The sequence below is a fragment of the Oncorhynchus clarkii genome, chromosome 10 (assembly GCF_045791955.1).
Source record: "Oncorhynchus clarkii lewisi isolate Uvic-CL-2024 chromosome 10, UVic_Ocla_1.0, whole genome shotgun sequence".
Taxonomy (NCBI): Eukaryota; Metazoa; Chordata; class Actinopteri; order Salmoniformes; family Salmonidae; genus Oncorhynchus; species Oncorhynchus clarkii.
The window spans coordinates 43,345,301-43,358,257 of NC_092156.1; the positions used below are offsets into that span (position 1 = coordinate 43,345,301).

At 42.7% G+C, this 12,957-nt stretch overlaps 1 protein-coding gene across 1 annotated transcript; it reads left to right on the plus strand.

The window, feature by feature from the left end:
* The first annotated feature begins 824 nt into the window (after positions 1–824).
* LOC139419572 (uncharacterized) lies at positions 825–8,312 on the plus strand. Its single transcript, XM_071169544.1, has 3 exons — positions 825–2,984; positions 3,947–4,252; positions 7,901–8,312. Exons 1-3 carry the CDS (start codon positions 827–829, stop codon positions 8,164–8,166), a joined length of 2,730 nt encoding a protein of 909 aa, XP_071025645.1. The 5' UTR covers positions 825–826; the 3' UTR covers positions 8,167–8,312.
* The last annotated feature ends 4,645 nt before the right edge of the window (positions 8,313–12,957 follow it).

Here is a 12,957-nt window from a genome sequence, read left to right on the forward strand (position 1 = left end):
AAGTGCTTATTTATAGGTTACGACACGTACATCGATGGTCATTCAGTGCCTGTGGCAGTAACAGCCAGCTCTCTAGTCTGTTTTGCTATGGTAAAGGGCCTTCTCTAACAGAGAGATATATTTGTCTGTTTATTTGGTTCTACCTCATTTCTTCAACCATTCGATTGAGCTAACTTCAATTTCAACAAAATGTTCTTAAAACAGTGGTCTCTGCCCTGTTTTGGCAAAACCATAAAGGCTGTATTTTGGTCTTTTGGTTTTGATTTCATTACTGTGTGTTTTTGCTGTATTTCTTTCCAAATCCAATGGATTATATATGTATATTAAATATGCTTCACATATTCTTCTAATCGTTCACTACGGTGGTTGGCAGCAGTAGTCAAGTAATAGTCACGGGGATGTGTTCTTCTTGAATTCGAACTCTGCAACAATTTACATTAAATGGCTTTATTATGTGTTATCTATAAGGGAATAACACATGTAAATACCTTGTTTACTAGGTATGTATAGAGACTGTTTCATAGTATTGGCCAAAGAGCGTTTTGTTCAAGATTAAACCAAAAGCAAGAGCAAATGTGGGAATTGTCCATAACACCATACTCCATACCTAGTCTGTTGCAAGGTAGTTACATAGCTTGGTTGTTCCACTGGTCATTACTCTGGCGTAGGACAGATGTGATGTAAATGTGGCTTCAAATTCAAAAAATGTAATGATGTTGATGCCAACAGTCATTTAAAAATGTTATCTGAATACAATCTTGACATTGTTTCTCTGTTTCTTTCTCCCCTATCTCTTACACACACACACAGCTTTGCGTAAACCCAGATGCCTCCACTCCCTCTTGACGAGCGCATAGTGGTTATTCAGCGCCCTAAAAACTTGGCCCTACCTGGGTCCTCCCCACAGCCCCACTCCCATATAACAGCCCATAGCAACAAACTTCTCTCCCGCCCTTCTCATCCCCACCCTCCTCAGTCCTACCCCAATCCTCCCTCCTCGAACTCACTGTCTTTGGAATGCAAGCGCAGATCATCAGCCCATCTGCAGAAAGCCAAGGTCGACAAGGCCATTGTCTCAGAGGGTACCAGACACACCCCTAGCCACTGTCACAGCAACGGGACAGTGACTCTTGGCCCTAGTCCACACCAACACACACATACGATCGACATCAAGTTATCTGTGAACAAAGGAACAAAAGGAGGGGGGCAGAGCAACTCTCTAGTTCGCAGTGGGAGTGTGAAGGGGAGCAAAAAAAGGGTTTCGTTGCGCTTGGATCCAGGATACGGGGAGAAAAACACTGGAGGAACATCAGGGAAGCCTGGAGGAGCAGTGCAGCAACTCCAAAACCACCCACAGAACCAGAGACAAGCCTTACCAGGCAGTCACCATCAGAATAATCTGTCTGTGTCCCCGGGAGGAGTCTTAGAGTTTGTCCCATCTCAGAGACAGCAGTCCAAGTCCAGAAGAGAGAAGGTGCAGAACGTGTCCTCCAAAGTCTGCTCTGCCAGCTTCCCCCCCAGAGGTGCCCGGGAAGTGCCCTACGTGGGTAACAAAGAGAATTCCAAACTGGGACCTGTCCATCAAAACCCCAACCCCCACAGCCTGCCCGGCCACCACAACTCTGTCCCTGTGCCCCATGCCGCTGTTCTAAACTCCCACTACCCTGTCCCCCCTCCCTCCCACCACCCCCGTGCTCCTACCTCGTTTCAGCAACCCCTCAACCAGTCTCGTCCATCCCGCGGCAGGGACCATCGTCCTCAGATCCTCCACGGCCTACCCCTCTCCCCCTGTTCCTCCCGTGGAGGTTTTCCCAGCCCAGACCACACCTGTACCATCGACTTCTCCCATCCCTTCAGCTGTGGCTGCTGGAAGCTGGTCCGCTGCAGGGGGGCCAGGGGACGTTCTGCTGGATGCCAGAGGGGTGGGGGGAGTCCGTCTTCCTCTTTCTCCTGTGGCCACGGCCACGGGGTTGTAGGTGTGAACCACAGAGGGGGCGCAGCAATGGGATTAAGAACTCTTGGGGGATGTTTGTCCACAGCCTCCACCACCAACACCTCATCCTCCAACAGCACTGTGTCGGACTGCCGCACGGGCTTGCTCAGACCCCTGCGATGTGCCTCCTGCTCCGGGGAGGCTGGCGCCTTTGAGAGTCCTGCTGCATTCCACAAAAAACTGGTGGGGGGATGCCTGCCCTGTACCCCACTATCCTCCTCAGCCCCGCTGCGAGCCTTACAGAGTTGTGTGAGTGGCTGCAACCCCAAAGCCAGTCAGGCCGGCAGCTCTACCTGCAGCTATTGTAGCAGCGACCCTATAGTTGTCACCTTCAACCCCCGTCGGGGCAAGCCCCCTGGTATGGGCAGGGGTGTAGGGGCAGGGCCCCCCATGGGAGTATTCCCCGCTGATGATGATGATTACAGCGTGCGCACAATCTGGCCTGAGGAGCTGGCGAAAAAGATGACCGGGTCTAAAACCCAACAGAACCAGCAGAGCTGTGCAGGGATGGGGATGGGAGTGGGGAAGACAAGTGTGGATCAGAACCAAAACAGCAGCAACGGAACCAGCCCTGTCACCCTGGACTGTAGGAACCTATTGGAGTTCACCCGGAATCAGATAACAGACCACGCTGGCCGACGCCGGCTTCAGCAGGGCAAGATGGCCGTCCTAGATTTTATTGGGTCTGGGCCTGGGCGAGATCCAGACCAGGACTCCCTAAAGAGGCTCTGGAACAAAGGTGGGGAGTCAGGCAAGGTGGATGGCATGGGGCAGGAAGGCAATATTACATACCCTCGCACCCCTTCCCCCCGCACCCCCTCTCCCCAATCCCCTCCCTCCTTCTCACCCCCACCGTCAGCTCCCAGCACTCTCCTCAAACCCAAACCCAGACAGAGAGATGCAGACGGACGCCATTCCCTCCCCTCCGCCCAGTCCCTTCACCTGGTCCTCAACTCACTCAACAGAGAGCAGGACGAAGAGAGCGGCAGAGGTAAGGGTGTCATACATTGTTTTTTGTTTCAGTCTCTTAGGCTATACTTCTGCAGATTTTTGGCAGAGATAGTTACAGAAACAAAATACCCAATTGAGAGACCAGCTTTACTGTCTGACTGCATAAATTACCATTTTAGGGAGAAAATCTCTTTCATCCTATTCTTATTCTCCTGACTGTCTCTCTTTCTCCATGCTTCCCTCGCCTATCTTTGAAATCTACTTCCTTTCCTGCCAATCTCATTTTATATGTTATTCTAACATGTTGGTTGTTTAAAAGGAACCCAGGGATAATGACTTAATTATAGCTTGGGCTCCAGCGTAAAAAGAGACAGAGAGGAGCAAAATGGAGGGATGGTGATTGGAATGCAACGAAAGCTGATAAGAGCGGGAGATTAGAATAGCTGAATTAATTAAAACAATTTCGGGGAAATTGAGTCGCTGACACTGAACCCTGTCAGTGGGAGATTAAGCTGTTCTCATTTAAATGACAAAGCCCAAAAAGCTATGATGTACTCTCTTTTCTTAATAGTTACATAACTGTAGCCTCCTCCACTCTGTTAAGTGACTGCCGGATCTGTTGATGACATATAGTATAGAATAAAGAATCACAAGTTTCAGAAGCTTTTTCATATCTGTACGTTTCCCTCCTGTTTGGAGAACATGTATGAAATGATGAAAGCATTAGCAGTTCCTGCAAACTTCTTTGCTCTGCAGGAGTAAAGTGAATTTCAATGATACTCCTACTCAACAAAAACCATAAATGAGATATATTGTACACTTTCATTGTCTCTCCGCCATTCACACATCTCTTCATAAGTCTTTCTATCTCTGATGCTTGATTTATTTTCTCTGTGTCTAACTCTGGTATACTTCAGGGTGAATGCCTGTCAGTGATCCAAATCAAATGAAATTGTCCTTTCTAACAGCAATCTCTCACTGCATTGTGTTGTCCTCTCCCAGTGCACCTCACTCTGCCGCTCTCCTCCTCGCTACCGGCTTCCCTGTCAGATGAGAATGGGATGACCCCTGACGTGGAGAATGCGGTGGTCAGCCCCATCCTACCCTTCCTCTTCCTGGGCAACGAGAGGGATGCCCAGGACCTGGACCTGCTGCTGCGACTCAACATCGGCTACGTGGTCAACGTCACCACACACCTGCCCCTCTACCACCTCGGCTCCGGCCTGGTACGCTACAAACGGCTACCGGCTACCGACAACAGCAAGCAGAACCTACGACAGTACTTTGAGGAGGTGTTTGAGTTCATCGGTGAGTTGAGCAGTATCTACCTAAGGGGTGTCAAACTCATTTTGCCCCAGGGACTGGTCTTCTATCCATAGTTTTGGGAATGTTCTATGCTCCCTGACTGTCTACCTTTCATTTCGGTGATTATTAGCAAGCCTGACACAATCAAGAAACTGTGTCGCCATCGCTCATCCATATACAGTTGCAGTCGGAAGTTTACATACACTTAGGTTGAGTCATGGCCTCAACAGGTTAAAACTAGTTTTTCAATCACTCCACAAATGTAATGTTAACAAACTATAGTTTTGGCAAGTCGGTTAGGACATCTACTTTGTGCATGACACAAGTAATTTTTCCAACAATTCTTTACAGACAGATTATTTAACTTATAATTCACTGTATCACAATTCCAGTGGGTCAGAAGTTTACATACACTGAGTTGATTGTGCCTTTAAACAGCTTGGAAAAATCCAGAAAATGGTTCATCCTTGGGAGCAATTTCCAAACACCTGAAGGAACCACATTCATCTGTAGAAACAATAATACGCAAGTATAAACACCATGGGACCATGCAGCCGTCATACCGCTCAGGAAGGAGACACGTTCTGTCTCCTAGAGATGAATGTACTTTGGTGCAAAAAGTGCAAATCAATCCCAGAACAACAGCAAAGGACCTTGTGAAGATGCTGGAGGAAACAGGTACAAAAGTATCTATGTCCACAGTAAAACGAGTCCGATATCAACATATCCTGAAAGGCCGCTCAGCAAGGAAGAAGCCACTGCTCCAAAACTGCCATAAAAAAGCCAGACTACGGTTGGCAACTGCACATGGGGACAAAGATCGTACGTTTTGGAGAAATGTCCACTGGTCTGATGAAACAAAAATATAACTGTTTGGCCATAATGACCATCGTTATGTTTGGAGGAAAAAGGGGGAGGCTTGCAAGCCGAAGAACACCATCCCAACCATGAAGCACGGGGGTGGCAGCATCATGTTGTGGGAGTGCTTTGCTGCAGGAGGGACTGGTGCACTTCACAAAATAGATGGCATCATCTAAGTAAAATTATGTGGATATATTGAAGCAACATCTCAAGACATCAGTTAAAGCTTGGTCGCAAATGGGTCTTCCAAGTGGACAATGACCCCAAGCATACTTCCAAAGTTGTGGCAAAATAACTTAAGAACAACAAAGTCAAGTTATTGGAGTGGCCAGAACAGTGGGCAGAACTGAAAAAGCGTGTGCGAGCAAGGAGGCCTAGAAACCTGACTCAGTTACACCAGCTCTGTCAGGAGGAATGGGCCAAAATTCACCCAACTTATTGTGGGAAGCTTGTGGAAGGCTACCCGAAACGTTTGACCCAAGTTAAAACATTTAAAGGCAATGCTACCAAATACTAATTGAGTGTATGTAAACTTCTGAACCACGGGGGAATGTGATGAAAGATGTATAATCTGAAATAAATAATTTTCTCTACCATTATTCTGACATTTCACATTCTTAAAATAAAGTGTTGATCCTAACTGACCTGAAACAGGGACTTTTTACTAGGATTAAATGTCAGCAATTGTGAAAAACTGAGTTTAAATGTATTTGGCTAAGGTGTATGTAAACTTCCGACTTCAACTGTACTTACATGTACATATTCTTGTTCACCCCTTTAGATTTGTGTGTATTAGGTAGTTGTTGGGGAATTGTTAGATTACTTGTTAGATATTACTGCACTGTCGGAACTAGAAGCACAAACATTTAACTTCACTCGCATTAACATCTGCTAACCACGTGTATGTGACAAATAAAATTTGATTTGATTTGTATTGTAGGGTCCATTATAATTTCTACAAAGTTTCGATTTGGTTTTAGTCATTTTAAAGTATATTGTGTTCTCCCCCCCCCCCCCCCCAACACACACATTTTGTTGTGCTACAGCCAAAATTTAACATTTATTCAATTGAAACTTTTTTTATCACCGGCCAACGCACAATACCCGATAATGTCAAAGTACAGTTATGTTTTTCTACATTTTTTAAAATTAATATCTGTAGGGTCAATAAGTATTCAACACCTTTGTTATGGCAACCCTAAAGTTCAGGAGTAAAAGTTGCTTAACAAGTCACATAATAAGTTGAGTTGACTCACTCTGTGTGCAATAATAGTGTTTAACATTATTTTTTAATGACTACCTCAGACCAGGGAGGTTTACCAATGCCACACAAAGAAGGGCACCTATTGGTAGAAATAAAAAAGCAGACATTGAATATCCCTTTGAGCATGATGAAGTTATTAATTACACTTTAGGTGGTGTATAAATACACGCAGTCACTACAAAGATACAGGTGTCTTTCCTAACTCAGTTGCCGTAGAAGAAGGAAATCGCTCAGGGATTTCACCATGAGGCCAATGGTGACTTTAAAACAATTACAGAGTTTAATTGTTGTGATAGGAGAAAACTGAAGATGGTTCAACAACATTGTATCTACTCCAGAATACTAACCTAATTGACAGAGTGAAAAGAAAGAAGCCTGTACAGAATAAAAAATATCCCAAAACATGCATCCTGATTGCAACAAGGCAATAAAAAAATGTGGCAAAGCAATTCACTTTTTGACCTGAATATAAGGTGTTATGCTTGGGGCAAATCCAATACAGCACATTGCTGGGTACCACTTTCCATATTTTCAAGCATAGTGGCTGCATCATGTTATGAGTATGCTTGTAATCAATGAATTCACATTTCAGCAGGATATTAACCTATAAAAAATGGCTAAAAACCCACTCTGTAGTTGCTTACCAAGAAGACAGTGAATGTTCCCGAGTGGCCAGTTACAGTTTCGACTTAAATCTACTTGAAAATCTATGACAAGACCTGAAAATGGTTGTCTAACAATGATCAACAACCAATTTGACAGAACTTGGATCATTTTTAAAAGAACAATGGGCCAATGTTGCACAATCCAGGTGTGGAAAGCTCTTAGAGACTTACCCCAAAAGACTCACAGCTGTAATCGCTGCCAAAGGTGCTTCTGCAAAGTATTGACTCAGGGGTGTGAATACTTATGTAAATTAGATATTTCTGTATTTCATTTTCAATAAATTATTAATAAATTATATCTAAAAACATGTTTTCACTTTGTCATTGTAGGGTATTGTGTGGATGGGTGAGCATTTTTTATTTATTTATTTATTTTGAATTCTGACTGTAACACAAAGGTGCAATAAGTCAAGGGGTATGAATACTTTCTGAAGGCACTGTACATGTATAAACTGTAGATTAAAAAATAATAATAATCAAAACACCCGCTGGCCAGATTGGACCCCCTTGCTGGACCGGATCCGGCCCGCTGGCCATATGTTTGACACCCCTGATCTACCTTCATTTTCTATCTCACCCACTCTCCCCGTTCCTGTCTTTCAGTCTTTATCTCTCTGAGCTTAGAAGTATTTTAGCACTGAGATAAGGAGAGGATCATGATGATTTCTATGTGAAGTCTTTCCTCTGATCTCGTTTTATGATTTCAAAGTTTTTGACTGGAGAGACATTTAGGAAGCTATAAATGGATCAAAAGGGAAGATGGGAGTACTGGAGAGTCAGATCCAGAAAAAGCTGTGGAATAGATGAATTCCAGTGATCATCCTTGACAGGAATCTGATAGCCACCTATTTTCATCCACAGAGGAGGCTCACCAGAGTGGGCGAGGAGTGTTGATTCACTGTCAAGCGGGCGTGTCCCGTTCGGCAACCATCGTCATCGCCTACCTGATGAAGCACACCCTTATGACCATGACTGATGCCTACAAGTATGTGCGTGGCCGTCGTCCTGTGGTGTCTCCCAACCTCAACTTCATGGGTCAGCTACTGGAGTTTGAGAGGGACCTCAACTCCGGGGTCACTCCTCGCATCCTGACCCCCAAACTCAGCGGCCTGGAGACCCAGGTCTGACAGCGGGATACGAGGAATGGAGGGGAGGAGGAAACCAGCATTGGGCCAGCCATAGTTTTGTGAAGGAGAAACTAAAGGTAGAGCAACAACAAAGAGGGGAATGCTGATTGACAGAATGTCCCTATTGGCATAGATTAAGAATAAAATATTGAAATAGTGCACTTTCTAGAGATTATAGAATAAATCATTTGATTGGTTAACTCATAAATAGTCCCATTTTTGGTCAACTTAATCCTCATCCAATACCATTTGTAATTATGTGGCAAGTTTTTATATAATGCTTAGATATCATTATTTACCATGATCCACTGTAATCAGATGGCTCATTTGATGCTTGTGGTATAGAGCATTAGAGCATTACAGAAGTTAAGGAAGTGCAATGAGTCCTGGTCTGACTCAAGGCTGTCATTTACAGAATCCATAATGCATGCAGAACCAGAATAGAAACAACTACAGTGACACCCCACCATTCAGCTATGACAGCAAACACTATCCATAGCCCCAGAGAGGGCATTCCAATGCACTTTATCAATTTATCAATATGTTTGGTTGTTTCAATTGAAGTGGCCCAGTCCCAGAGGATAGCTGATCTTACCATATTGTTGGTTTATCTATATTCTTCCCCACTGGGTCGGAAATGGCTAAATTACATTTAAAAATTAAATATATAAATATATATACAGTGGGGCAAAAAAGTATTTAGTCAGCCACCAATTGTGCAAGTTCTCCCACTTAAAAAGATGAGAGAGGCCTGTAAATTTTCATCATAGGTACACTTCAACTATGACAGACAAAATTAGATGTTTTTTCTCCAGAAAATCACATTGTAGGATTTTTAATGAATTTATTTGCAAATGATGGTGGAAAATAAGTATTTGGTCAATAACAAAAGTTTATCTCAATAATTTGTTATATACCCTTGATATATAATGACAGAGGTCAAACGTTTTCTGTAAGTCTTCACAAGGTTTTCACACACTGTTGCTGGTATTTTGGCCCATTTCTCCATGCATATCTCCTCTAGAGCAGTGATGTTTTGGGGCTGTTGCTGGGCAACACGGACTTTCAACTCCCTCCAAAGATTTTCTATGGGGTTGAGATCTGGAGACTGGCTAGGCCACTCCAGGACCTTGAAATGCTTCTTACGAAGGCACTCCTTCGTTGCCCGGGCGGTGTGTTTGGGATCATTGTCATGCTGAAAGACCCAGCCACTTTTCATCTTCAATGCCCTTGCTGATGGAAGGTTTTCACTCAAAATCTCACGATACATGGCCCCATTCATTCTTTCCTTTACACGGATCAGTCGTACTGGTACCTTTGCAGAAAAACAACCCTAAAGCATGATGTTTCCACCCCCATGCTTCACAGTAGGTATGGTATTCTTTGGATGCAACTCAGCATTCTTTGTCCTCCAAACACGACGAGTTGAGTTTTTACCAAAAAGTTATATTTTGGTTTCATCTGACCATGACATTCTCCCAATCTTCTTCTGGATCATCAAAAAGCTCTCTAGCAAACTTCAGACGGGCCTGGACATGTACTGGCTTAAGCAGGGGGACACGTCTGGCACTGCAGGATTTGAGTCCCTGGCGGCGTAGTGTGTTACTGATGGTAAGCTTTGTTACTTTGGTCCCAGCTCTCTGCAGGTCATTCACTAGGTCCCCCCCATGTGGTTCTGGGATTTTTGCTCACCGTTCTTGTGATCATTTTGACCCCACGGGGTGAGATCTTGCATGGAGCCCCAGATCGAGGGAGATTATCAGTGGTCTTGTATGTCTTTCATTTCCTAATAATTGCTCCCACAGTTGATTTCTTCAAACCAAGCTGCTTACCTATTGCAGATTCAGTCTTCCCAGCCTGGTGCAGGTCTACAATTTTGTTTCTGGTGTCCTTTGACAGCTCTTTGGTCTTGGCCATAGTGGAGTTTGGAGTGTGACTGTTTGAGGTTGTGGACAGGTATCTTTATTACTGATAACAAGTTCAAACAGGTGCCATTAATACAGGTAACGAGTGGAGGACAGAGGAGCCTCTTAAAGAAGAAGTTACAGGTCTGTGAGAGCCAGAAATCTTGCTTGTTTGTAGGTGACCAAATACTTATTTTCCACCATAATTTGCAAATAAATTCATTAAAATTCCTACAATGTGATTTTCTGGATTTTTTTTCTCATTTTGTCTGTCATAGTTTAAGTGTACCTATGATGAAAATTACAGGCCTCTCTCATCTTTTTAAGTGGGAGACCTTGCACAATTGGTGGCTGACTAAATACTTTTTTGCCCCACTGTGTATATATATATATATATATATATATACTGTATCTTGGGAGTTGTGCAATAGAGCAGCTTGTGGCTGGTGGAGGAGTGACCGAGGTTTAATCGTGCCAATTCTTAGGAAAATGGGGTGAAACCAGAAACCTACAACTCAGTGAATGAAACCAGATCTGGTGCCAATAGAGGGATGGTGAAGAGCAACAATACACAGACAACACTGAACAGATTCAGCAGACTATTATTGAACAGGACTTAGTCATGGATCTATCTATGTTGTCTTTCCAACAATGGTTGGAAAGATATAAAAAGATGAACACTGCAAAGTGTGTGCTTTAATTAAGACACAAAACTGCACCAAGATGTTGTTCTTTGAGTGCCCTCCTTGTTTGTGGAATATTTCTCCTGAACATGTTTACTATTGCATATACACAAGTACAGAGTATTTATTTTTATTGATGTGTTTTGTCATATATTTTGTGTTGTTTATGTCACTGCTTATATTTTAACTTAAAGAATATACATTATATACATGTATGTATTAAAATGTATCATTACTGAGAAGGAAGTCGAGGAAAAAGAGGGAATATAGAAAATACCCTTGATCATTTCTTGTAATTGGGAAGGATACAGTAGTAATGAAAATCAGACTTGAAATATAAGATAAAGGCAGCAGAGAGACAAACCTTGTCAACTTGTCTTCCTTTCATTTATGGCCTAGATAATTATTATTTTTTTAAATGTTTTTTTTAAACAATACGTTTTTAAAGCAGTTGATTTATATTAGACTTATTCAATGAAATCCTTTGATTGCCAAACTGAGGACTTTGAGGTCCTTAGCCAAACTATTAGGTTGGGAATGAAAATATAATGCAATGTTCAACTATCCTAGTCTTTAGATAGTATCCAGGCCTTTATCTGCCTTGTCTGTCTGCCAGTTTGTCTGCTCATCTATCTTTATCCTCCACCCATCCTAGTCTTGAGTTAATTAGTTCTTCCTGATCCGTTTATTCCCTCAAGCTGTATTCAGCTATGCCATGTTACTGTGTGTATATCATGCTCAGGATAACAGAAAGGAGCAATCCTTTGTAGCAGACAGAATGATACCTCTCTTACTCTTATCTTCTGACGTGATGTTGTATCCCTTCTTTTACCCTCCAGTGTCTGCTTTGTGCTCCCATCTGCCTCTGTAGAGTTTGAATCTCTTTTACTACAATACTATGCATTGTTCTTGTTAAAAAAATATGGATTTGATCCGCGAAAACGATAACAAAGCTTTATCATTGAGTTCACTGTGAATCACACTCTTCCTGCATATTGTTTAGTTCTCATCCTTGGTCCTTAAGTTTAAACCCATCCAACTTGTATTTAATACTGTGGGTTGTCAGTCGCCCCTTGAGCTCCTGTCTGTCAGACTGTGGTTCCTGCTCACTAGTTTTACATTTACTGATCCTTATCGCACAATTTATTCTGTGATGCCCAGCCAAATTTGATCTATTAATGTCTTGCTATGTATCAAATTTTGATATAAACTGAACAAAAATATAAACGCAACATGCAACAATTCCATTTGATTTTACGGAGTTACAGTTCATATGAGAAAATCAGTCAATTGAAATAAATTCATTAGGCACTAATCTATGGATTTCACATGACTGGGAATACCGATATGCATGGGGCACTGTTCACAATGTTGACATCAGCAAACCACTCGCCCACACAATGCTATACACGTGGTCTGCCAGTTGGACGTACTGCCAAATTCTCTAAAACAGCTTATGGTAGAGAAATTAACATTCAGTTATCTGGCAACAGCTCTGGTGGACGTTCCTGCAGTCAGCATGCAAATTGCACGCTCCTTCAAAACTTGAGAAGTCTGTGGCATTGTGTTGTGTGACAAAACTGCACATTTTAGAGTGGCCTTTTATTGTCCCCAGCACAAGGTGCACCTGTGTAATGATCATGCTGTTTGATCAGATTCTTGATATGCCACACCTGTCAGGTTATCTTGGCAAAGAAGAAATGCTCACTAACAGGGATGTAACATTTTTTTGAGAAATAAGATTTTTGTGCATATGGAACATTTCTGGGATCTTTTATTTCAGCTCATGAAACCTGGGACCAACACTTTACATTTTGCGTTTATATTTTTGTTTGGTGTAGATTATATCAATGATCTCTAGTTGTTCCCACACACTATTTTCTGATTATTGATGATGACCCCTATAGATGGTTGTTTCATTTGATTTAGGTGCATTAAGGCCTAGTTTGTCCCCAACCTCATACCAAAGGGTTCAGTTTGATGAGGGAGCTCTGGGATTGGCTAGACAAAACCTAACTCATGGGTGGGTGTTGCTGCTGTAAAAAAATAACAGAATATTATGTGTATTTAAAACTTGAACTTTTGTACTTGAGATTATGGCTTTCATATAAGTGTTCCCAAGGGATTCAGAGGTTCACTCTTAATCATCCTATGCCATAAGTGTTTTGCTGTGAAGGCATAATTTCCCCCAACACATTTTGATT

Coding starts and splice junctions, on each gene's coding strand:
- LOC139419572 (XM_071169544.1), top strand. CDS start 827: ATGCCTCCACTCCCTCTTGACGAGCGCATAGTGGTTATTCAGCGCCCT. Junction 2,985..3,946: donor GGACGAAGAGAGCGGCAGAG/GTAAGGGTGTCA, acceptor GTCCTCTCCCAG/TGCACCTCACTCTGCCGCTC. Junction 4,253..7,900: donor GGAGGTGTTTGAGTTCATCG/GTGAGTTGAGCA, acceptor TTTCATCCACAG/AGGAGGCTCACCAGAGTGGG.